Below are 26,056 nucleotides of genomic sequence, written 5' to 3' on the forward strand. Positions count from 1 at the left end.
GGGCATATTCATCAAGCCAACCTGGGTATTAAGCATCAACTTCCTGGAAGCTAAAAAATATTCCCATACGAATATGAATCTCAATTGCATCTCTGATTTAGTGTTTCCAAGCTCCGTGAGAATAATCACTTAACATTTGCCAGCACTGACCTCTTAATAGCATACTGGAAGTCAAAGCACAGTGTCTCTCTGCAATCTCATATTTAATAGAGTGAATCCCCTTAAGCTGATTCTTGATGGGACATAGAACACAAAACCTACAACTAACTGAAAGAACAAGTAGAAAGTGTAGCTAATTACACAAGAAGAAAGCAAGCCAGATACATTATTATTAAGAGATTCCACAGACTTTAAATTAAACTTCAGAATGCTTATAAGCAATGTTGTACTGCTTTTAGCCTAAGTAAGACCAAAAAGGCATGTGAAGGAAAGACTTTAAGGACATGATAGTAAGCAAGAAGTATAGAAACAGTTTGACATTGAATAGCTAGAACAGAGCACAGCCTGTAAGTCAGTTCAGACAACCACAGGGAACAAAATTAAGCTATAAGTTACATCTAGACTGTCCAGAGAGAAATTATCACCTGGTTTCCTTCTTAATATTCATGTAGTTTTACACTGTTTATTAGTTTATAAAAGAAGTGTTTGAGACAGTATTACTCTTTTCATGCTAAACATGCATATAACACTAAAGTTATTGGTCCTTCACAACTTCATACATGACACTTGAGTAACCTTGGGCCACTCAGTACTTTTTCTTAAGAATAATACTAATTTCCAATAGATTCTTCTCTTTCAATTAAGTTTTAAAAAATTAGTGTATATCTATTTCTTGTATACATTATTAGATTGTACTGTACAATATTTTTTTTGGTGCAGTACGTACATAATCTTTCCAGGAAAGTTTTTCAAAATAGTCTTTTGCTATAACTTTAGTTTCCTGTGGACCTATAATTAATCTCTACAGGATCCTAGGTCATGTCCAGGAAAAAATAAAGGATTAGGATTTCATTTAGCAAATTTTGTTTGCATACCAGCACTAGAAATAATATATTTGGGAAAAGACTATTTTGTTGGATAGTTTTAGCCATAAAACCTAATGAACTAAGTTGCATGGAAGTGCTTTTGTTCTCCCACAGGAAGCAGAAATGCCATCTGTGTCACAAGACAGCTTTCTGCAAGCGACTGCTTTGCTTATCACACATTCTTTACCGGTTTAATGGTGGATTTGGCAGTGGATTTGGCATTTGGCAGTGCTGGATTAACAGTCGGACTTCATGATCTTAAAGGTCTTTTCCAACCTAAACGGTTCTATGATTTTGCAGCTTAGCTGTTCTAGACCAGTCTTGCTGTGCTGAGACAATAGCATCTCTACGTTTTTCATTCTTTCCTTTTTTTATTCCTGAAGTTAAACACATGGGCAAAAGCACCTCCCAGTTGCACTGTGGAAAATTATATGCACAAGAAATACGAAACTGAGCTTAAAGAAAAACATAATGTGCAAGCCTGGTGGGAAGGTACATTACAACAGCATTTCCGAATGACCACTTTTTCACTTAATTTTTAATTTGTATTTTCATACTGTTTGGCACATTTCACACCATATTTCTGAACTATGAATTTGGGGAAAATAAAATGCATCTTATCGCATCACTTTTAGCCATAAAAGGTAATGAACTGTACTGTATGGAAATATTTCCAACTCGGGATATTCTGTGATTCGATTACTTGTTTTCCCACACAAGGACTTCATTTTAGGTCTTTGCTGAGTCTCCTGTGTCTGAGACCCTGCAGCTCCACACAAGTTCACCCTCACGACTACAGCGGGTGCCTGAGCAGCTCACCACCTCCACAATTCCCCGATCGCCTCACACCCCCCGGCGGTCCCTAATGGGATGTTCCACTCGGGGCGGGCGCCCGCAGCCAAGGCAACGGGTGGGACGCTCCACCGCAGGAACTCAGGGGGGGCGGCTTCCGGGCGCCCACTTCGAAACGGCAGAGCGTCGCCGGCCCCGCCATGACGCAGTCGGTGGTGGTGCAGGGTAAGGAGTCTTGGTGCCCAGAGCCCCCCGCCGCTACACCGTCCCCGTGCCTGAGCCGTGTCTCTCCCCTTTGCAGTGGGACAGTGCGGGAACCAGGTGGGCTGCCGGTTCTGGGACCTGGCGCTGCGGGAACACGCCGCCGTCAACAAGGTAAGGGCGCCGCTGCCGCCGCGGCTCCGGCTGCCGCTGGCCCGGGGCGAGCGCCCTCGCCGTCGGGAGGCAGCGGTGCCCCTGCGCTCCCTTCCGCCTTCGTCGCTGTGACTGCAAAGCTCTGTGTTTGTTTGATTAAACTAAGGCCGCTTCACTGTGAGCAAAACTACCCCCAGGTTCTTGTGCCTTTTAACTAGTCATGAGTTTTAACCAGCATGAGACCTTGATAAGTCAGGGGGCTGGGCAATAACCAACCGTATGAAGTTTCAACAAGGGAAAGTGCTGGATTCTGCACGTGGGATGGGACAACCCCAGATGTACGTACAGACTGAGGAATGAGAGGCTGGAAAGCAGTGCCGCGGAAAGGGACCTGGGGGTCCTGGTGGATGGTAAGTTGAATATGAATCAGCAGTGCCCTGGCAGCCAGGAGGGCCAGCCGTGTCCTAGGGGGCATCAGGCAAAGCATCACCAGCTGGTCGAGGGAGGTGATTGTCCTGCTCTGCTCTGCACTGTGGCAGCCTCACCTTGAATATCGTGTGTAGTTTTGAGCACCGCAACATAAAAAAGACATTAGGCTATTAGAGAGCATCCAAAGGAGAGCCACGAGATGGTGAAGGGTCTGCAATGGAAGCCATATAAGGAGTGGCTGAGGTCACTTGGTCTGTTTAGCCTGGAGAAGAGGAGACTGAGGGGAGATGTCATTGCGGTCTACAACTTCCTCATGAGGCGAAAAGGCAGAGCAAGCACTGATCTCTTCTCTCTGGTGACCAGTGATCATGGCTAGGCTTTGCAAACGAAGATTTGGGAAAGGCTCTATCCACATTTGTTACAAGCACACTGGTGGCTAATAAGGTCAATATGAGATGGACATGTCCGATTTCAGAAGGCACAGCAGAAAGACTCCTTAGGTGGTATATTCTGCAAGGCACGATTCAAGTGACAAGAGAGGACTGTTCAGTGCAAGTTCTTTGCCGCTGGCAGTAAAGCAGAAGGGCAAGCCCCCCAAATTCCACTGTCGTTCTCCATTTTAGCTCGTGCCGTAAACTTGCCGTACAGCTGTGCTAAAGAAAATAGCACTGTGAAGAGGGCATAGGATTGTCTGAGTACCTTGAACAAAATCGCACTTTCCTTGCTGTGACTATAAAGATACTGTTTCCTGGTTAACACCGTATATTAACAGATAATGGTGAGTCTTCAATGCCTTCTCTAGAAGCAATGGGTGAAGTTCATATTGTGTGTGGAGAGTCTTTTGGTTGTAGTATAGTACAAAACAGTGTCTTCCAAGTGCTCCCTCACCAGGTCTTGAATATGGTAAGCAATCTGTAAATAATAATGTTAAAGTATTTTAACTTGCCAGGTCTCTTTAGCTTTATGGTGGGGTAAGTAATTTGCATACTGTCCTCAGCAGGGATTTTTGGAATCACTGATGCGGTGTGATATGGTTTCCTTTTCACAGAACTTCATGGCCATTGAGCCCATGATGAACTGAGTATTGTGTAAGTGATGAACTGAGTCAGCTAAACAGCAGCTATTCGATTTAATAATTGCCTTGGGATCTTCAGTAAGCTACTACAGTTGTCTAATCTTGTGCTGAAAAATTAATTTTCTAGTTATGTCCTCCCGTCAGGTTTTAATAACAACCTGATTTTTTCAGTGAAATGTTCTGTTTAGAGCTGACTAGAGCTAGCTGGATTCAACATAGATGTTTACTCTGTTTTGAGTGGTGAGGTTTGACAAGTGACCTTCAGAGGTCCCTTCCAACTTAAATTATTTTATGAAAAAGCACTGAGAATTTTTGACTTTATACATCATTTTATGTTGTTTCGTTTTAGAAAGGAATTTATGATGAAGCCTTAAGCAGCTTCTTTAGGAACGTAGATACAAGGTAAGTTGTCTTATCAAGAAGCTCATGAGTTTAACACAGTGGATCCACACTTCAAGTGTCTTCCCTTAACCTAAGTAATAATTTTCTTTGTTTCAAGTCATACTTAGTTTGTGCTAGGAAAAGATTTTGCTTTTTTGTATTCTTCTCTAAACTTCCATTTTAAGTATACTTAAAAGTAATTAAAGATGTTGAAAGTTTGGATTAACCAATTCATATCTTAAGAGCATTCAGTCATCTCTTATCTGTCTAGTTAGAAAAATCCTTGCAATTTGCAAGAATAAAATGTGCACTTGGATATTGCTGTTGTCTTTAAATTAATTAAAAAGGATTTGACCAACCTCTTTTTCCTTCCATCATATGACAAGGTTATAGTACAACATGTGATTTTAATTAAAATGGCATTGAAATACAAATTGTTTTATCTCAAATTTTACCTCTTTGAAAGAACAATGCAAATGCATTGAAGTTTATGATTGCCACTCCTTGTGGGTATTTCCTGGAATAACTTTTTTTTTTTTAACCAAGAAAATTTGATTGTAAAAAATACCCACGTTTCTGTACGAGCCTGATGAAATCATCAAATTTTTAATTGGGGGGTTCACTGCAATAGAAATATCTGTTTTCTTTCTGAGCAACTTGGTCTAGTGGAAAGTGACCCTGCCCATGGCAGAGGGGTTAGAACTAAATGGTCTTTAAAGGTCCTTTCCAACCAAAACCATTCTGTGATTCTAGGAACGTGGAGATTTTTTTTCAGCAATTGAATCCAAGTGATTGAAGGAATGGTCTCTCATGAAAGATCACAAAGACAACAGGAAGAAAAAGAAGTGTTGTTTTGGAGTTGGGTTTTTTCCTCTTTGAGTTTTGTTAGTCCCTGAAGAGAAATAGAACTTCTCTAGGTGTATTTAGTGCTGCTATAACGGACTCATATAGGTGTTGTGTAGGCTAGAGGAATCACATGAGTACTGGAGGCTGCTATGAGCTGTTCAGCTAATGAGAAGTGTCTGGAGAGCTTCTTTGAGGAAGAAGAGGGAAAATCCTGGAGGAATTCAGCGCAGCCCCATACTCTTTTCCCCTCATTTCTAATGGGACTGAGTAGGGTCAGAACACTGGCACTGTAGCAAATTTTAGCTGATGTTTTGGGAATATTATTGTGGTTGAATGTAGAATGGTCTAAGACATACTTTAGGCTTGGCCAGCTCCCAAATCAGGTGAATAACTGAGGGGAAAATTAGATCCATCTCCCAGTATCCCTGCCTTTTTTCCCCTGTGTTCAATATAGTTTGGCCAGACTGGAGTATCTCATTCTTTGAGTGCAGAAGCACCGGCATTCGTTGTTGAAAAAATATGATTGTAGCACAATGCACAGTCTCCTGTGTTGGCTCATTACAACCAATCCTGAGAAAGAAGTAGGTATGTCATCCCAGCATGATTTCTGAACTGGTAAATCTTAATAGCAAAGTAAGTCAAATGTAAGTGCTGTGCTAGTGCAGTAACACGGGTTTCTCACCTGAGCAGAAGTACAGTGTTGTAACGACCCCCACTGAAAACCTTGTGGGGCTGCTTGGTGCGCTGTGTTCAATTATGTGATGCAGATACACATATTACATGCTGATAAAAGATAATCCTTTCAAGTTTTGGCAAACTAGAATTCCTGTAGAGGCTGTATCTGAGAGTAAACATTCAATACTTCTCTTTTCAGCTTCTTGAAGTAATGCTTAGGCTATTTCTGACTGATATCGTGTCCTGTAATTGCATTACTTCTGGGAATTGTGAGGTCTTTCTTAGCAGTATGTTCAGGGTGTTTCTGTTTGTTTGCATTGTCATACTCCTTTGAACACAAAATATTAAAGAGAAAATTTTATTTTGTTATGTATTTTCTCTTACGAATCTGAGCTTAGATTTTTCTGTTACCGTTTTTTTTCAGAAATGGCGGTGATGGTCCTGGTATTTACAATGGAAAAATCTGCTCTTTAAAAGCACGAGTAAGGCAATCTATAAAGGTCATTCTTTTTACATTGCATATTTATGTACAACTGTGGGAATTTTCATAAAGTCCTTAAAATTGCATACAGGTTTAAATACTGCTTTGAATAGTAGAATTTCTAATAGTAACTTTCATGGTTCATTCAAATTATACAGTTTGCTGCCAATCTTGTTGAGTCATTTAAATTGTAATTCCAATAAAATGATTGCAGATATTAGTAACTAAGTATTTATTTGAATTCTCTAACAAGTGTGTTTCCTTAAGCCACTTTAAATGATTTAAGAAGCAAGAAAACTTGAAACAAAATATTTTAAGGTCTTCGTTTCTATCAGGGCAAAATATTATAAAATTTTAACAAAATTTCATTATCTGAAATGCTTTCCTATTGAGCAACTTCTGGCAAATCAGCTAAGGTTAATCTAGTTGGTCTCCTAGTTAACAACTGGGAAAAAAAAGGTTTCTCTGGAGCAGAGTAGAAACAGTATACCTTTTATATTGTAAATAATTTTATATTTCTTAGTGGGTTATTTCAAGGGTGATTTGCTTACTGACTGAATTTTAATTTTTTCTCTTCTCAAAGGCACTGTTGATTGACATGGAGGAGGGTGTGGTAAATGAAATTCTGCAGGGACCATTGAGGGATATGTTTGATAGCAAGCAGCTTATCACAGATGTTTCTGGTTCAGGAAACAACTGGTGAGAACCTCTTCAGAACACATTTCTTAGCAACTAATTAGATGGCATTTGAAAAGGGAAATGATAACCGTAGCTTTCTGTTTCGTTCTGCACCTGGGGAGCTGCAGCATTTTACCAGCAAACTTGGAGTCACTGTTGCCTGGAGGAGGGCTTTGAAAAGGCTTTTACAGAAGGATAATTCTGCTGATACACCATTTTGTCTATTTTTTTCTTCTTCTTTTTTGATTTTCGTTTCAAAAGAGCATGCTTTTTATTTTTGTTTCTTTTGGTATTCAGCTACTTCCATTGCTCAGTCTAAGCCATAATCTAGTTTGAGACTGTGCAACTACTGTGGAAATGAGATATATGAACAAATACATTTCTGATTTCTAAGCACCACAGAGTCTGGCTTTGTGTGTCTAAACTACATTCCCAAAAAGAGAAATTCAGAAAAAGATTGATTAACATAAAGAATTGCAAATTTTCGTGGAGACCCTAATGTACCTCTAAAAATATTCAGTGCATTACAGACTGGAAAGCAAATCATCAGCAAATGTGCCAAAAGGGAGGGCAATACAGGGAATAAAACATCCTGTAAGGCAATACACAGAATAAAACATCCTGTAACTTCACCATCTAGCAGGCATGTGTATGGAAAATGAGCTGTTTGGGTTTTTTTTTTTAATTACTGGTATCGTTTGACTTGCATAGTACTCAAAGGAAGATCAGTACACATTTTGCATAGGGGTATCCTTATTGTTAAGGAGTATATAATTTTCATTTCATTATTACAATTAGATTATCCAGTGTGGGAGTTTATTTCCTGATCGGTGCAAAATAACAGTGCATGCTCCAAATGTGAACTTAGTGCTGCTTGCATCCTCAAAATTAAAACCATATCCTGACTCCCATATTCTCATTATGTAGAGACAGCTTGGAAACTCTCACAGATGAGGTGTTGCACCCAGCTTTGGACTCTGAACTCTAAACTGTCAAATAGAAGGAGATAAAATAAAAAATTGAAAGATTGATTGTTGGAATATTTTTCTAAAGTACTTTTTATATCCTCAGGGCTGTAGGTCATAAGCTATATGGCTATCAGTACCGGGAAAACATTGTGGAAAAGCTGAGGAAAACCGCAGAACATTGCGACTGTCTGCAATGTTTCTTTATAATTCATTCCATGGGAGGTGGTAAGTAATGTCTTTATAGTGAGTACGGTTGCAGTAGCCACAGATGAAAAGGAAAAACATGTATCTTGAAAAGAAGATAAACATAATAATTCACATTGTTCAGAATGTGTAATAAAAAAAAAAAAAACACAGTGGACCTGTAGTGATTTATTACTTATTTTGTTAGACCACTAAGGAGCCCTAATGTGTTACCCAGAGCAAAAATGCTGCTAAAATTTTAAATATGACGCAATGGATGGTTCAAGGCAGGTACCAAAGACAAATAAACTCCTCGGAATTACTGATCAGAAGAAGAGTCAGTGGCCTCTGAACACTGATGTCATTGTTGTAATCAAGTTGCTTTTAATCATGGGGAAAACGTTTTCTGAAAGGCTTGAAGGGTACTTCAAATGTTGCTTTAGAAAAATTTTGGTTTTCTATTTCCCTTCCACATAATTCTCTTGAATCCAATCTAGTTGCTTTGTTAGTAAGTCAAAAGGGAGAATCCTTTGCCACTAAGCCTTCCTACCCCAGAAACCTGGGAGCAGCATGTATTATAACTGGCTATGATGTGGAAAAAGACACAGAAAATAGCTCTAAATATGAAGCAAGAGCTCTGTCAAGGGCCTTTTTTGTGGCCGTTTGCTTAATTTCAGAGACCCTGCAGATATTGTTTCTGTTATTGCAGAAAGTTGCTGTCTTGTTCATAAGAATAAATTGTCTGCCACTGAGAATGTAGCTGCAAATTCAGAAAAAGATCACAGTTCAGTTCTCAAATTTGAGCTCAGTGCTGTGTTCTTAGTGATAATGAGGAAAAAAGCTTGTGTGCTGGTAGAAAGGGATGGTTCTGTTTTGACTGGAGAATGAGAAAACTTTATAAAGAAACCCTAAAAGGAAAGAAAGTAATTGTTTGGGGCAGTTCAGTGCTTTCAAGCAAATGTTTTGTTTCAAAATCCAAATAAAAATTTTAAAATAAGAAATGGAAATGCTAGCTTGGAAAATGTTAGTTACATAATAGGACTTTTTGGATTGCAGAATTTTTTGAGATTGTATACTTCATCCTGAGTGGTATACTGTGGAAAATACTTTTTTTACTTAATTATTTTCCTGTCTGGTAAAAACCTTCCTGCCTTAAGTTACATTTGAGTAACCTCCACTGTCAGCCAAATATTTCAGAAAATATTCATTAACATATATAACTGAAAAGTTGTATGTCTCCAATATGTGAGTCTTAGGACCTAAGATAACATGGGGAACCTTAACCTTTTATCTTCTCTCATTCTGTTTTCGTTCATAATTAGGGACAGGATCTGGTCTTGGAACTTTTGTACTAAATTTGCTTGAGGACGAATTCCCAGAAGTGTATAGATTTGTTACTTCAGTTTATCCCTCTGGTGAAGATGATGTTATTACTTCTCCATATAATAGTGTTCTGGCTATGAAGGAGCTTAATGAACATGCAGACTGTGTGTTACCAGTAGAGAATGAAGTAAGAATTAATATTATATTTCTGTCAATTTTTTTTAATTAGGTTGCACAAATTTCTCCCTTTTCTGTATTGATTTGAGTACCAATTAAAGTAATAATTAAAGTTCTAAGTCGCAGGCTTTTGAAATGAACATGGGTATCACTAAAAAGTTGCTCTGCATCTTCAAAGTAGTCTAGAGTGAATTTTTTTGTCCTTTTCAAGGTAAACATTGCAAAGCTTCTATTTACTGAGAGAAGGTGTCTTCTTTTAGCAGTCATTTTGTGCATAGTATTAAGTGTTGCAAGAGAAATGACAAACTACTCCAGATTCCAACAGACTTAACTGTGCTGATTAGGAGGTAGGCTGATAGGAGAACCATAGGCATACCTGACCTTGCAAAGTACTAGACCCGTTTGAATCTAACTTTGGTGACTGTCTTGGTATTTGTTTATGAAAAAGGCAAGAGAAAGTGATAGATAGTTAGAGAATATATTTTTCCTTTCACAGGTATTATGAAAATTTAATATTCATTTTTAGAGGATAAGGATTTTAAACAGTTGAATAGAATTCAGATTTCTGGGTCAAGCTTTGTACATACTTGTGACATGTAAGGAACAGGCTTTTAGAAACACTTCAGTCAACTGGAATTGCTCAAAAGTTGGACTTAGATGTATCAAAGGTATAATCTTTGAGCTAACAGTACTTAAAAGCCAGCAGGCTTTTAAGATTAATAGAAGTGAAAAATTGGGGTACTGAATTTGAAAGTTCTTTGCTCAAGACTACTTTGCTTTTTTTTTTTTCTTTTTCTCAAAGTCTCTGTTTGATATAGTTAATAAAATTAATCAGATGATCAATTCTGGGAAGCTGAGGTCAACCATGAAGCAAAATAGCTTGGTAACATCAAGTACAGGCAGTGTAAAAACTCTCCAAGAGAAGCCATTTGATGCAATGAATAATATCGTAGCCAACTTGCTGCTGAACCTGACAAGGTAAAGTTACAGGTTATTCCTCTGTAAAAAAGTGGTATTGCTGGAGGTGGTGTTTGCTGCAAATATGCAGGCCTGGATCAACTTGAATAATATAAATTGATTTTCATTTGATTTGAGTCTTCTCTTTTTAAGAATTGGTTACTAAATGCTGAGGTATTTGGAACTATTCAGATTGTAGTGGTGTTGCTTTAGCCATGACAGTCTTAAAACTGAAGTAAATTTGTAGGCAGAAGGATATTATTTTCCATTAGTGCTTAGTGGAGCCCAGAAAGGTTTGCCTTTCTAGCCCAGTTGTATTACTTTATAAATACTGTTAGATCATTTTTACTCCTAAATGGTCTATTACTGCAAGAAATACACTTCTGGAGTATTGGCCTGTTTTTCTTTTAAACAGCTTGTCAGGAATGCTAAGTCACACATATTTTATTATAGCTTGTTTAGTAAAACTGGTATTAATTAACTGGTATTAATCAACTATGTCCACATACTGAAAAACAGTGCTAAAGACTGCAATTGGGAAACAAGGTCTTATTCTTGATGATTTATTGTTCTTTAATGAGAAGTATAAGTAAATAAGATTTAGCACTGATTCTGCCAGACGTGAAAGTTTTGTAATTATACGTGAAGGGTTTCTTGAATGCTGTGTTGTTTTACTGATTTATTGTACAGAACAGTTGAAAAATAGATTTAATGGAGGTTTACATTATAGAAGTGATTTCTTTGGTTTATAATAATTTTATAATGGTTTGTTAATTTTCAGCTCTGCTAGATTTGAAGGTTCCCTGAACATGGATCTTAATGAAATCAGTATGAATTTGGTTCCATTTCCTCGTCTTCATTATTTGGTTTCAAGCTTGACTCCTCTGTATACGTTGGCGGATGTTAACGTACCTTCTAGAAGGTAGGAAAAAAATAAGAGTTTCACATTTAAAGCTTAATTTCTGATTCTGCTATGGTTCTCGTTAATAAAAAAATCCATTTTGTAGCAAAACTAAGGGTGGGAGTTCTAAAACTTTTAAGTCTGCCACATGTTCAAATTCATCCTGTTGATTTTTGGAACATCTGTTGTCTCTTTTCTCTGTAATGGTTGAGCCAGTAAACTTGACATCTTTTTAATCTGTGTTGGGAAATGTTTTTGTTGGAAAAATTTGTTGCTTAGAACCCACACCACAAGTTCTTTTGAGTAACAGTTTGCACTTGACTGACAAAATACTGTAAAGACAAGGAATTAAACTAGACTCTTTGGGAAGTAATGGCATCTTAATTGAGTCTAGAGGTGCAATGTGCCTATTTAGCAACTTATTGTAATGATAAGCCAACACTTGTAAAGTTCTTTGAGGTACTTATCCCTCTGACATAGCAGAAAAATAACCAGTTAAAATAGATTTTACTGTGTTTAGTGATTTAAGTTCAATCAGCAAGAGGTCCAAATGATGATAGAAACAACTAAAGGTAAGTGGTGAAAGTATGCAAAGCAGAGGAGAGGGCAGGACCACCCCTGTTCTGTGATAGCAAGTTGTGACAACCAGTTGTATCTGTTGAAATCATTCCTTGAGGAGACAGTACAGTGCTGGGGGAAGGAAGCATACTTCGGGGAGATGCTCAGTCAAGGATGTCTCAGAATGAAGTGGGAACAGTAATATTTTTGTTTCCTTTATTTAGTTATTTTTTTTGTAATAGGCAGATTGTTGTGGCAGAGGTGATATAAGAAAAAAGAAATAGAGGTGATGAATGCAGAGAGTTTGAGACAAATGGAAAGAATAGCTTAGATGTTGTGGGTCCACAGGAACGTCAAGACACCATCTTTGATATCCCACAGTACAGTGAAACTTGCTTAAGGAAGTGAAGAGAGAAAGAATATGATCAGCAGTCATGCGTGATAGAATTAGAATAAGTAGACAAGTATGTATAGTCTGTCTTTTTCTAAATCATTAATGCAAGTCAATACCATTTTATGATTCATTGATCTTTTAAATAATGAATTGTAATAGGCAGATAACCAGTTCTGTAAGGGTCAGCAGCACTTTGATATTCCTTGTCAGATCTTTCACAGTGAGATTGTCCACTCAAATTGTCATAAGACCTTGTAACTATTGACCTCAAATTGCCTTTATAAAGGCAACTTCTCTGACTCAACAGTGGCTTGTAACATGAGGGAGAAGAGTAAAAAATGGATCCAGTGTATTTTTAAAAACTTGCAATGCCAACATATGTATATGTAAAAGTTTGAATCTTTTTCCTATAATTTATGGTCCCAGGTTAGATGTACCTTTATCTCTAGAATTTTATGAACTTTCAAACCCTGCAGGTGGGTGTTCTGAAAAGCTTTTGTATCCTACTTTAGTAAGAGTAGGTAACAGCTTTCTTTTCACCTAGGTTGGATCAGATGTTTTCAGATGCATTTAGTAGAGATCATCAACTAATTCAAGCAGATCCAAAGCACAGCCTCTACCTTGCCTGTGCACTTCTTGTTCGAGGAAATGTGCAGGTTTCAGACCTTCGCCGAAATATTGAAAGGTTTGTAATACCACACAAAGTAGTCATGGGAAACTGTTGTCAGCCATCCAGAGCACTCCAGCTTTTCATTTGAAGAGTTTCAATACCAAATCAGTTTACTCAGAAATATTTTTCTGAATTTTAGAAGGGAAGAAACTGTAATTAACTTATGCAATGAGTGAGAATAAGTCACAGCATTCCTGGATTTCCAAATAAAGGAAGCTGACTAGATATCCCTGTACTGCTACTCCCTTTCTCAAAAATGCAAAAGAAAGCAAAGCCCAACCTTCCAGGGGTCTCCTGACAGTAAAGGATATTGGAGAAGTAAGTTCTGTAGTAGAAGTTTGTTCTTACTGAACGGAAGATATCTCTCTTTCATGGTTACTGTCATGTAGATAAGAAATCGTCCTTATTTTAACAACTCTGTATTGTTAGCACCCTGTTTCTACCTTTTACACTATTGAGCTACATAGATATAACAGGAAAGGCAGGCAAGCTTCACATACAGAAGGGAAGACAGACATTTTCCCCATGCTTCCCTGTTTATAAGCAGACAGGGAGGCATGGGGAAAATTTCTGAGAAGCTAAAGCATTTAACTTATTTCAAAACTACAGGTCAACTGATTGTCCCCAGACAGTATTAAGCCCCTTTCCTAAATTTTAGAGGGCTTGCAGTCTCTTTTATAGAAATAGGTACTTGTAACTTCATTTTTCAAATCCTGATACATTAAATTAACAAAACAATATTGGCGTTTGCAGTTTGACTTTCAAACAGACTCAGTGGTTTAGTCTGAAGTCTAAAATGTCTTATTCACAATGATAGTTATAACTGTCCTGCTTTGTTCTGCAAGCTTAAATGTTAACCTTTTCAGTTTGTTAGTTAAGACAGAAAACTTAACCTTCATGTTCTTTACATTCCTTAGATAACTAAATTTTTGTGTCACAGGTTAAAACCTTCTCTGCACTTTGTCTCCTGGAATCAAGAGGGCTGGAAAACTGGTTTGTGTTCAGTACCTCCTGTGGGCCATTCCCATTCACTTCTGGCTTTAGCAAACAACACCTGCGTAAAACCAACTTTCATTGAACTCAAGGAGAGATTTATGAAGCTCTACAAGAAAAAGGTGCAACTCTTATTGTTCTAATATCCGTAGTCACTAATCATTAGCATCTTGTGTTATTGGGAAGCAAATCTTAGTATGGCAAAGGGACTGCTTAAAATTAACAGCCCAAGATTTTTATTTACGTTACCTGAAAAGGAGCCATTCCAACAGCTGCTTCTTAAAAAGCATAAATCCTTTATTAATCTGTACCTACCTGACAATATCACAGAATCATAGAATGGTTTGGGTTAGAAGGGACCTTAAAGGTCATCTCATTCCAACCCCCCTGCAATGGGCAGGGATGCCTTCCACTAGACCAAGTGTCTCAAAGCCCCATCTAGCCTGGCCAGGAGCACTCCCAGGGATGGGGCATCCACAGCTTTGCTGCGCAACCTGTTCCAGTGCCTCACCACCCTCTAAATAATTTCTTCCTCATATCTAATCTAAATGCTGATTCCCACCAAGCTTTTCTCTCACTTCCCTTCCTCAGCAGGACAGGAGGAATACACAATGAAAAGCTTGTAGGTCAAGATAAGGACAGGGAGATCACTCACCAGTTACTGTCATGTGCAAAACAGACAGGGAATATTATTTTAATTTACTTCCAGTGAATAACAGAGTAGGACAGCAGAAAATAAGACCAAAACTGAAAACACCTTCATCCCCACTCCTCCCCTTTCTTCCCAGTCTCAGAATTTCACTCCCATTCCTTCTTTCCTGATCTTAGTGTCTGCAGGGCTGTTTCTCTCACAACATCCTAAATCCAGTCTCAGCTGTTGTGCATCCTTTTTACCCCTTCTTAATATGTTGTCACAGAGGCATTGCCAGCATCACTAATGGGCTCAGCTTTAGCCAGTGGTAGGTCCATTCTGGAGCCAGCTGGAGCTGGCTCTGTCCCACATGCAGGCAGCTCCTGTTATCTTCTCACAAAAGCCACCCCTGCAGCCCTGCACTCCCCCTGCTGCCAAACCCTTGCCACATAAACCCAATAACACTGTTTGTCCCCTAGGGTACACCCAACTGGTATGAAAAGATGAATGTTTAAGGAATCAGGAATATCGATTGTGATTCCATAGAGGATTGTTACTAAAGTTGTGAAGTGTTTAAACAAGGGGTGTCATGATACAAGTCTTTAAGTCTCCTTTCTACAGTGCTTGCACTTCCCCCTTCAATGCAGGCTAAATGGTACTTACTGAGCCAAAGCAATTAGGGGCCAAGAAAAATGATAACACTGAATTATTTTTTTTTTATTCTTGTAGGCTCACCTTCACCATTATCTGCAAATAGATGGGATGGAGCAAAGCTGTTTTTCTGAAGCTGTGTCCTCCTTGTCTGATCTAATAGAAGAGTACAATGAACTGGATGTGACAAAAGGTGGGCCTAGAACAGACCCGTCAAGACTGAAGATAGCTGTTTAAAGAAGGAAGAACTGCTCTTTATTTTTTTGTTTAAAAAGAATGAAGTACTTCCTAAGCATCCAACCACTTCAGTTAACCAGAATGACTTGCAGCATGCCTGGCTGTTGTAATTCCGAAGTGGGACCAGGACAACGGCTTCCTCAGCTCAAGAGTTGTCATATTAAGTGATAAGCCCTGCCTGTAAGAAAGATTTGACAGCACCTAATTATAGCTGATATCAGTAAGAGCAGTAATCCTAACTGTGAGTTAAATTGACACACCATATGCTGTGAAGAGAAGGAAAAGAGATTTTAGCAGCCAAAAATGTAATTCTTTTCTCAGACTTTACAGTAAACTAGAGGTAGGCCTTGCTTCAAAGAAGGATCACCATTGCTAGATTTGGTTTTTAATGAGCAGCTACGAAGAAAAGAAAAGCTTATGTAGTCTTTTCAAAGATGAAAGCAAGTCTCTAATGAAACTGCTTTCTTAAGCTTTACAGTGGACATTTCAGAATGCTCTAAGCTATGTTCATCATTTTAATATTTTTGCTTCTATGTTGTACTTAGCTATATTAGAGCATTCTGAGTTGATACCAAAATTGGCAATATCAGAAAATTCCACAAGATAAATTTTGTTTCAAGTATTATACTTGGAGTATTAATTAACATATTATTTTAATGATTCATATTCCTGAATGCTGAGTTGCACTTGATAATGAGATAATACAGTATACCTCTGACCAAAACATGCACTTAGAGTGAAGTTATATATATATGTAAAGAATTATAACGAGTGTTTGGAGAACAGAGTTTATAGGCTTGAAAGAAGGCAAGTAAAATAGATGGTTTAATATTTATAATTATCAGGGTAAGCAGCTTTTTATATTACAGTAAGAACTTTTATGAAATAGAACATACAACTATTTCCAGTTGCTTACCAGCCTCAGCTGTCTTAAAACAGCAAGACTAGTGAACTGTTACAGATCAGAATGGATCGATACAATGATTTCTTGAACCTTGAAGTCCTTTTAGCAGAGTTGGAGTGGGTATATAAGTGAGCACAATTTTCCATGTATATGTCCAGAAGCATTCAATAAAACATTGTGCTAGCATTTGTGGAGAGCATTTTTTAAGAAAATGTTCTAAAAATAGTAGTTTCCTTGAAATGTTGCATCTATTATCTGCAGTTGCTTGCCCACTTTTTAGTCCTTTACACATGCATTGTTTATATTCACAACACTAGAGGAACACTATCTGCTGCAAAAAGCAATCTGAGTTTAAAGTTGAATTCTTCATTTTCAAACAGCATTGATGTGTTTTACTGTTGCAGATACATAGTCGAAAAGGTTAATTTAAGAATCAGGAATTACCGGGTAATATTTTTCCTGATAAGTTAGAGCATGTTTGATTTTTTTTATTTTTTTTTTTTGTGAGCAGCACCTTGTTACAGTGAGGCATGAAGCTGTCTTGCTTTGCCTTTCTTAATTACCAAAAGTTCTTGTTTGGACAGTACTAGTGTTACATGCATCCTTCTTAAGAGTGTATTTCCCCATATAAAAACAGTTACATTAAAAAGATGCACTGTTGCTTGTGTTTTCCAGTGACATTTAAAAAATGAGTAAGTATTCACTTATGTTATTTCACTGCTTATACTGTTTATACTGCCACAGTATAAACACTGCTGTGGCAGAGGGTTATGCTAACTCTTCTGGGTGTGAATGTACTTTTGCATTGTCAGTGTGTTACAGTCAGTGGTGTAACTTGTCATAGAACTTTGAGTTCCGAAAACATATCTCCTGGAGCAGTGCAAATCCTCTGACATACGCACGATGTTATCCACATCATCTTCCACTTGAAGAAGCCTTCGTTGGGACACTCAAACTGTACAGTGATCATTTTGGACTTATTAGGTATGCAGCACCTCTTGTCCAAGCACACCCCACAGAAAGTTAGTCTGTAGCTTTGAGTAGTTGAGCATCCAGAAAAAACTAGCTTCTCTGCTCTTGGAAGCTGGAATGTCGGTTGACATGTTTTTCCTTTTGAAATCTTTAATGTTAGAACAAAGAAAAGCCTGAGTTTTCTATGCATTAAAAACAGATCATGTAAGAAATAGTTGCAACATTTACTTAGAAATATCTTAAAAGTTAGTCTGAAACTAACTTGGTCTGAAACTGCCTTATTTTTCCTTTAGCAGTCAACAGATAGAAAATACTTTTGGAGTGACTGTGCATCAGGGCAGCACTAGCAACACATCTATATCAGGACATTATATTTTTTTGCTTTAAATTACACATCTGTAGTTTACTATTGAAGCCTGAAGATTGAATGTAGAAAACATAAGAGTTATTTTTAAACCTTTAAAAAAGAAAGAAGTAAATGTTTTATTACTGGTTGCTAATACATCCATTTTTCCACTAGCTCCAATATTTTCATTTTCTATTAAGAAGTAATTTTATATTAGAAAATACCTTTATTTTCTTCAGCATATTAGTCAGACAAGGCTGGATGAAGCATAATCTCTTTTCTTTTTTCATCTCACATCTTCTGTTGTCGTTGGTCACTCTGCTGGATATGCCTATGCCACAGGTCCTGGAGCAGGGTGTCCAGGGAGTTGCCTGTACAAGGCACTTTTTCTTCAAGACTAGCGGTAAGCTTCTGTAAGCTAAGACAGCTATATATTATTTATGCAGCAGAACAGCCCCAAAAGGATGAATTGAAAATACAAGGATAAGACTTTGATTTCTGTTCCTGAAGGTACTTCTGGAGGTTAACGTAGAAATGAGACATAAATAACATTATTCAAAAGCCAGCTGAGCTGCTGTTAAACATTACTGACACTGGATACTCAGGTCCTAGTAAGGACTATTAAATTGCATATGTTATGTGACTCTCCAGTTCTGCTTAATGGAAGTGTTATGTGGAGAGGGTTATTTGTGGAATTTTTATGGAATGTCCAGATTTTTTTTATTTTATTTCAGGCCAAACATAGCTTGTAAAGGGCTGCTGAAAACATTAATGTTCATTTCTTTGTATATACTGTGAAGACTTTAGAGTTTGTGTTGAGGAATAAAATACTCCAATCACCTCTAGATATCACCAAAAAGTCTATTTTTCTGATGGATGATGTCTGGATTAGGTGGAGTACACTTAAAAAAAAAGAAATAGAATTGTAGTGGAAAAGTTCATGGTGAAACTCTGCAAAAAACCTATGTGTAATCTGGACATTTATGTAAGAGCAGAGGCAGAATTACCTGAAATTGCCAGAATTACTGTCAGCTTTTCAGAATACCTGGAAGTAGACAGCATTTTAAAAATCTCATTGAAACAAGCAATTTAAAAGCCTTTCACAGAACTGCAACAAATAAAGGGAAGCTCAATGGTCATTTATACTTGGTATATTTTTTAAAGTATGACCTAGTTACATCCTTATGTGTCCAAATTAGGTAAATCCAATTGAAACAGAAAGCTAGAAAACAAAACAAGAGCAGTAAAATTAAACTTAGCACTTATCCACACTAACAGCAAAAGGACTTTTCAAAATAGATATTGAGCCATCCATGGAGTTCATGCACAAGTTGACATGATACTTCTACTGGTCTGGGAAATGGAAGGGGAAAGACTTTGAAACAAAAATTTCAAGGTGTATTTCTTTAGAAGGTTCCTAAGGAACAGCATCCTTCAGCATGTACAGCCACCACAGAGGCAGGGTATTAGGTATCTGAACTGAGCCAACAGGAAGAATTTGCAAGCTGGGTGTCTTCTCTCAAAGTTATTCTGCACAGTTGATTCAAATTCTGGAATGAATGTTGGCTTAATACTGTTCTCCAGATATCTGAGATATATCTCCCCACAAATCCAGTTACTGTATGTCAAATGGTCAAATGGTTTGGTTGCCATTGTTTTCAGTATGTTCTCTCTTGAATCAGATTAACACTGTTTTCTAGAAAAGAAATCACTCTTCACTTGAAGTCAGTTGCCTTACCAAATGCATGTTTATACAACAAACATTAAGGATATTTCTCTTAAAAGGCTTTGATATTAGATAGAGGTATTGTATCATAATTTTGAAGTAAGGGTTCTTTTTTTATTTTTACTAACTTGTATAACCATTGCTAATGTGTGAGAAGCTGTCCAAACTGAACTTCAGATTTTGTAAGCAGGTCTGTTTATCTGCAGATTGACTTCTGTGCATCTACCTGTTTACTCAGCAGCCTTTGAAGGTTTTCTGATAAGCTTTGCAATCCTTTTAGTTTTATTTTATTGATCCATGATCATGATTCAAGCTGCCACCAAATACATGGCTCAGCTGTCTGGCACCCATATTGGTTGTGATGAAAATGACTTTCACCATGGAAGGCTGCACATGCACAGGGGAGGAGATGGTGCAAGCTTAGGCAGCTGTGGCCAGGGAAGGGCCAGGATAGCTGCTTCTGTCATGGTGCTTCCTTAAAGTGAAAAAGAAAACTACAGGGTTAGCAGCAGAGCAAGAATGGAGTTAAAGGGAATATCAACTGACCCTGGCAGTTGACAAGCATGGACAAGCTTGTGGATGGTTTTTGTCAGACTGAATAGAGAAGAAAGTGAGGGGGAGTGCTGTCCTTACAGTGACCTCAAATTTGTCAGGAAAGCCACTTATGCAATTTTTATCATTTTCTGCTTTCTATTGGAAGAAGAGGCCTGCAGCATGTTAATTTATGTATGTGAAAACCAAGACTCTGTACCACCACAAAGCAGGAGAAAGTGAGACAGCTCCCAAGCTGCAAAATGGCTGTCCACCAGCATCTCTAATTGGACTGATCCGATGAGTAATAAACTTCTGCAGAATGATGCTTTGCCCAATTCCCTGGTGACAGAAGCCAAAAGCCTTTTTGTTTTTCACATTCATTAGGTTTAGAGAAAAGAGTCTGTGACCTGAGAGTAAGAGGGATAAGTGGGACAGAACAGTCACCCTGGCACTGGCCTTCAGTAAGAACTGAGAAAGTGTCAGTGCGTTGGCACTGCCAGTGCCAGTGCCTGCTGGAGCCAGGGACACTAAATGCACAAAGGCTCATGTACAGAAAAGTTTACCGGTGTGGCCGGGCTCACCTGACATTAGTCTGTAGTTGGTTGACTGAAGCTGCTTGTGCTGTCCCAGGCCACAAATAGATTGTCCAGGCTTCTTTCTGCCCGTGACCCTGGTGCAGGGACTCACTGCTAGTCTCGGTGTGAATACAGGTGTACATCCAATTGCACCACTGACACACAGGCACTTATAAAGTGGGTTAGGCTGGAAGGTCTGCCCGTTGGGATAATAAACTCCATTGAGCTCACATCCTACAGCTACCAGATCTGAAAACAGTGAACAACAGTTACTAACACAGGAGGAGCACATGGATCTTGCTTAACAGAGTGCTAAAATGTGATCAGCCATAAATGTGGTCAGCTCTTTAAATCAGTCACCAACATGTCTGACAATAACAGGCTTGTGCATGATGAACTAGTTTCACTAATGCAAATGCAGGTAAGTTTAAAGCCAGTCCCAGCACTACTCTTAGATTCTCTGATTGAGCAGTCAGAGAACTAAATTAGGATAAATTGCTTTGCACAGAGCTGTACAGCACCTGCAAGCAGAATTTTCCTCCGAAACCGTTTACCTGCATGGTCCCACCCTCCTGCATTTCAAGAAGGAAACGTGAAAGAACAACTTACATGCACACACGCCTTTTTCATACCTAGGCTCGTCTTCCGAGTAGTCGCAGTAGAGACCTTTATGGGGATCACAGACGTCTGCTTCATTGCAGGGCTCTCCTGACTGCTTGGCGCAGACTTTACAGCAGCCACAGCCATCCTTCACCAAGCTTACCCCAGGGGTGCAGGCTGGCACAGACGGACATCTGCATGGCCAGTGACAAACTTCCTTGCGCTGGTGGGCTTCACCAGTTTCTGAAGGTTTATCTCCAGGCTGCACTGGTGGGCTGTGGAAAAACTTACACACAGTGGGATATTTTGAGCGCTGAATGCATTATGTGTACCTGGAATAGCATAAAATAAAGTTGAGGTGGAAAACATTGTCACACTGGATGAAGACACATAACATATCTCATGGGATTGAAAAGTGAAAGGCTGTGAGTTTAGGTAAGAGGCAGAGGACCATCTTCATCCACTGTCGTGGACTGAGGTGTTCTAACAGTGAGCCTGGCCTACTGCTTGCACAAAACACAATTCATTGGTCTTTCCTTTGCCTTCCATAGAACAAAACCTGTAGTAGAACTGAAGCAGAAAAAACAGTGTTTTAAAGTAGGTGGTTTTATTTTAAGTATTCCTTCCTACAAACCTTTTATCAAATTAATTAACTTTTGATTCATCACATAGTTATATAACCAGCCACAGTCCTGTGTGCTAGTTCTCGTGGCAAAAGCCTTTTAAAATAATGAACCTCTTTTGAATGTTATTTTTGCTCTAAAATTTGAGTAGTTGTTTGGGAGTACGCATTATAATATTTACAAATTCACTTGTGCTACACACAAAAATTTAGTCCTAATAAGGGAGGCTAGTAGTTGTACTGAGCTTAATAGATTGCTTTCTAAGAGTGTATTTATTTGCATGACTAAGTCCTCATTGAATCCAGGGCTTATGGAGCAAAGACATATCTCATTAAAGAGATTTGTATCAGTAGTAAGAAGTCGAGATCTAGCTAGAATTTACTGTTTTGCACATTCTGTCTCAGAATTCATGGGGGGTTTTGTTGTTTGGGGTTTTTTTAAGTGAAGGAAAACCTAAGTAATTCTTGATGGGTTTATTTTTCTGAGGCATGGGGGGAGATTTAAGTCAGCACAGAGTGTGAAAGGATCTATTTGAGACAACTATATTCTATCTGCATTTTTTAAGAACTACATCTAAAACATAACAGTTTAGATCTTAGCATTAGATCTTTTCATGCTGCTGATTTCAGCAGAAATGCAGATCATGCTATATTTATTCTCCACAGATGACCGGTTCCATAATGAAGTAGAGGCACACACAGCACTTGGCCATTATACAACATAAGGCCTGGGAGCCACTCTCATCAAGCAGCTCTGACTACCCAAAGAGCAAAAGAGCAAGGCAAGATCCAGCCCCCATCAGGTGCCAGTATCACCATCAAGCTTCCAGAAAAAAAATAAAATATGTAGTCTATATTTTTTCTAGGCACATGAAGCCCAACTTATCAGTTTTTCTCTGTTCCTCCAAACCGCAGGGCTCTACTGGTATAGAAATCACCTCCAGCAGAGATACTGAGAGAAAGCTCGTGAAGGGGTCATTCAGCTGGGTTTCCTTTCTGCTCAACTTTCAAACTGGAAATCTCTGCAAAATTCAGCATTTGATATGTCATAGCCCATGGAAGCTCTCACACTATAATTAAGCCGGCCTAATTGCATGCAGCAGTAAATGACCTTTTAAAAGCCTTTTTTCTAACACTGATTTCCATTTTTCATGGTCATTTACAACTATACTTACGATATCTTAATCCACAGTTACTAATGAAGCTCCAAAGTAGTAGCTTTTAAGTTCCTTTGGCTGAATGATTTTTAAGATAGATATTAATTTACACAGGCAATTCTTATAGGAAATGAAAATTAAAGAATGTCATGTGGCATTCCATGCAGCATGAAGAAGATAGTTTAATAAATATGTAATTTTGCAAAAGGATTTCTTCTAATACTTTCTACCTAAATGCAGCAATAATATAGAAGCAACTAACTTAAGTGTACTTTTTTTTAGGCAGCTAAGCATTTCCTATAAACCATAGTGTTAATTTGATGAACGTGTGCATTGAAATGTAAAGCTTCTTGAAGGATCATTATGGAAACAAGACACACAGGTGTACCTATACATTTAGCAGTATTCAAGACTGTATGGTCCGTTCAGGAAACACTTCCTTGCTGGTTTTTTTTTTTCTTTTTAAGCAGAGCATTATTATTATTATTATTATTATTGTTATTATTATTATTATTATCTGGCCATGTGCCAGCTATATGAGGTTATGTGGCTTGAATCAGATACCGCATTTCAAAATGGGTATGTGTAGCAGGAAGTAATCTTACGTGCTTCAGCCAATATGTTTAATTTGTATTACAAATTAAAGAATGCTTTAAACCTACAGAATTCTACCTAAGTGATTTTTCTCTCTTTTTTTAGGATAAGATGTCAGCTGAAAGGTGTGAGACTGCAAAGTTCCCCAGTAAGAAAAAACACCATCAGGCAAATATCTGACAGTTTTAGCACTGGAATAACCGAAAACTTTGGTTTAGCTGAAAAATCTTCAAATATCTATTAAGTTACAATGAAAATGTAAAGTTTGCTTGTCAAGTTTACAGGTCAAATATTTTTCTGATTTGTGCTTCCCCGAGTTTCTATACCAAAGCTATTCACATCACAGAAGCCCCCTGCATACTTTTCCTGATCCTATGGGCAGATCAGAAAATGAAACCATTGTGTAGGTACCCTTCATGTGTTGTTTGTTTTCTTATGAGTTAAAGATTGAACAAGGTCAGTATGGCATAAATAAGCAAAGAGCAGAAGTAGGCAATGTATTATCACTAATGTTCAGTTTTCTTAGTCTGGCTCTAAATATGCAGAAAGTTAGCGGAGGGAGACAATCATCTGAAAATTCTCCATCTGACACTCATCTTGATCGTAAAGGACAAATTTTCAAAATTGAGTAAATAAATAATAAAACTGGGCTTTGACACAAATACGTTTACAAAAAGCTATGACTTAAAATTTTCTTATAAGAGACAAAGCATAACACAGCCCAGGTGCCTTTCTCTTTGTAAAACTAGCCTGAAGTCAGACCACTGTGTGTAGATATATATATTTGCACACACATATATACATAGATATATGGAATATGAGCATATATGGAATATGAGCATGGATGTTTACTTCCTTACTGCATCAGATAATCATTTGTGCTTAAATTTTAAAAAAAAAAACGCAAGGTCACTGGCAATTTAAGCTTCCCTAATACTTTTTTTCCCACTAAATCATATTAATGTACAGAGAGAAAAAAACTACCAAAATCAGGACTGATGCAGTAAATAAGCTGCAAATGAAATTTACTCAGGAGTAGGGAATGGCTGCTTATTCTTTATGAGGAATTTGCTTCTCTGAAATTTAATTTGTTGTTAAGCAAATAAAAACTTTTAACCAGAACAAGGTGAAGAAGGGAGAAATCTTTTTCTTCTTTTTAATGAACTTACCTGTTGCGTACAAGGGATGATGAAGATGGTGGGAACAAGGAGCCACCGCATGTTCCTGCACATTCAGAAGTGAAACTGAGAGATAGGGAACAGGCTGAGCTGTGTCAGAGGAAGCACTGAACACAAAGCTCTCCTCTGTCTCCCTTGCCAACCCTACTTTCCCCAGCACATGCACGAACACATACACGCATTCACACTTGAAATTCTCCACTTCATACAGAACCAGCTTCACACTGAAACTTCCAACTGATCTTCTTTTCTCTGCCCAGAGCTAGAATACAGATTTTCACACCCTGCTTGATCCCATCCAGCTGATTCAGCCAGACTTAACTGAGGTCGGGTGGGGTGACATCTGATTCTTGAAATCTTACTGCTGGAAATGTAGTGTTATTATTGCCTTTAAATCCATATTACAAGAATTTCTGAAATCTGAAGGGCAGAGCTCCAAATACATGCATTTTTTGAGACAGAGAAAGAAGAGTTTCTTGAAATTTCTGATCAATTGTGCCTAACAAATCATAGCATAAAAATTAACAGTCAATACATGCTTTCTAAATACGGAAAGATAAACTGCAGTGTGTTATAATGCTACTGCATGTTCTGCACTGCTTATTTCCATGGAATCCCACTGGGCAAGCCCAAACTATAATGTACTTTTCCCTGAAGTATGCACCTTGTCTTACGGCTGTGCCACCACTTAAAGACAATATTGTTCAAATCTTCAAATTTTCTCCCTCCTAATGCTATCAAGGTGATGTGCTTGATTTTTAGGCTAAAAGGTGAGAGTCTCCAGGATAACATAAAACCTGCAGCCCTGCAGCATTGGTGTTGGTGTTGCCCTGGTGAATGCTCCTCCTCTCCTTTGCATTTGTCCTTGCTTAGGCACCTCCTGTGAAGCCCAAGCGTTACTAGGGGAGGCTGCCAAAGACCGCACTCACACAGCAGCCATGTGTTAACAGAGGCAGTGGTGGGAGTATGGAATCAAATCCAGAACAAAAAATTCTGTTTTGCTCCCAGACTTGGAGGACCCATGCTCTCTGCATGCAGTTACAAATGCACCCTGAACTGCCCTTCCAAACTCTTGAGGAGTCAGCTGTAAGCCACTGAAAATCTGCTTTTCTTTGGCATGACCACTTTTGTCACATAATTCAAGATAAAGTCCAGGCAGTACCTAGGTGACTAGCAGATGCTGCAGATCAGTTCATTTCAGTGATGTTTCTCTACATCTGCAGCAGTGCAGATTGGGTCTGACTCGAGTCTTCCTTGCTTTTCCCATTAAAATCTTATGAACGTAGACCCAGGTTTCTCAAACATCTCTTCTGAATACTATCAAAACAGAGGTTTTTTCACAGAATCAGAAGATAATTGAGGCTGAAAGAGACCCAGGGGATCTCTAGTCCAATCCCTGCCCAAGCAGGGTCAGCGCTGAGATCAGACTAGGTTATTCAGGGCTCTGTCTGTTTGGATCTGGAAAACCT

General features: G+C 38.4%; 2 protein-coding genes across 17 annotated transcripts; one reads left to right on the plus strand and one right to left on the minus strand.

The window, feature by feature from the left end:
- Positions 1 to 1,963: 1,963 nt before the first annotated feature.
- Positions 1,964 to 24,537, plus strand: TUBE1 (tubulin epsilon 1). Of its 16 annotated transcripts, XR_004355935.1 has the most exons (15): positions 1,964 to 2,042; positions 2,119 to 2,192; positions 4,025 to 4,077; positions 6,002 to 6,077; positions 6,642 to 6,757; positions 7,808 to 7,929; positions 9,210 to 9,397; positions 10,190 to 10,365; positions 11,126 to 11,266; positions 12,742 to 12,882; positions 13,808 to 13,982; positions 15,221 to 15,719; positions 17,096 to 17,267; positions 18,048 to 18,123; positions 22,325 to 22,341. XR_004355935.1 is itself a non-coding variant. In XM_032682156.1 (13 exons), exons 1-13 carry the CDS (start codon positions 2,018 to 2,020, stop codon positions 22,381 to 22,383), a joined length of 1,461 nt encoding a protein of 486 aa, XP_032538047.1. In that variant the 5' UTR covers positions 1,964 to 2,017; the 3' UTR covers positions 22,384 to 24,537. The 16 variants fall into 16 exon arrangements, 5 of the variants coding, with proteins under 5 accessions (XP_032538047.1, XP_032538048.1, XP_032538049.1 ...); XR_004355933.1 differs by lacking the exon at positions 18,048 to 18,123 and having other exon boundaries at positions 22,325 to 24,537; XR_004355926.1 differs by lacking the exons at positions 17,096 to 17,267; positions 18,048 to 18,123 and adding an exon at positions 22,574 to 24,537 and having other exon boundaries at positions 15,221 to 15,335; positions 22,325 to 22,461.
- Positions 16,735 to 24,665, minus strand: CCN6 (cellular communication network factor 6). The gene is made up of 5 exons (XM_032682161.1): positions 24,579 to 24,665; positions 21,046 to 21,322; positions 20,443 to 20,685; positions 17,826 to 18,019; positions 16,735 to 17,403 (listed from the first exon to the last, which is right to left on the minus strand). Exons 1-5 carry the CDS (start codon positions 24,639 to 24,641, stop codon positions 17,122 to 17,124), a joined length of 1,059 nt encoding a protein of 352 aa, XP_032538052.1. The 5' UTR covers positions 24,642 to 24,665; the 3' UTR covers positions 16,735 to 17,121.
- Positions 24,666 to 26,056: the final 1,391 nt, after the last annotated feature.

The sequence above is a fragment of the Chiroxiphia lanceolata genome, chromosome 3, assembly GCF_009829145.1.
Source record: "Chiroxiphia lanceolata isolate bChiLan1 chromosome 3, bChiLan1.pri, whole genome shotgun sequence".
Classification (NCBI taxonomy): domain Eukaryota; kingdom Metazoa; phylum Chordata; class Aves; order Passeriformes; family Pipridae; genus Chiroxiphia; species Chiroxiphia lanceolata.

Bases quoted from the DNA above. Each gene is read 5' to 3' on its own strand.
- TUBE1 (XM_032682156.1), top strand. From the start codon at position 2,018: ATGACGCAGTCGGTGGTGGTGCAGG. The intron at 6,078-6,641 runs GTCATTCTTTTT...CTCTTCTCAAAG, and splicing joins GAGTAAGGCAATCTATAAAG to GCACTGTTGATTGACATGGA. The intron at 15,336-22,324 runs GTGGGCCTAGAA...TATTCTCCACAG, and splicing joins TGAACTGGATGTGACAAAAG to ATGACCGGTTCCATAATGAA.
- CCN6 (XM_032682161.1), bottom strand. From the start codon at position 24,641: ATGTGCAGGAACATGCGGTGGCTCCTTGTTCCCACCATCTTCATCATC. The intron at 20,686-21,045 runs GTAAGTTGTTCT...CACTGTTTTCAG, and splicing joins TGAAAAAGGCGTGTGTGCAT to ATCTGGTAGCTGTAGGATGT. The intron at 18,020-20,442 runs GTGAGCCCGGCC...TAGCTGTCTTAG, and splicing joins CAACTACAGACTAATGTCAG to CTTACAGAAGCTTACCGCTA.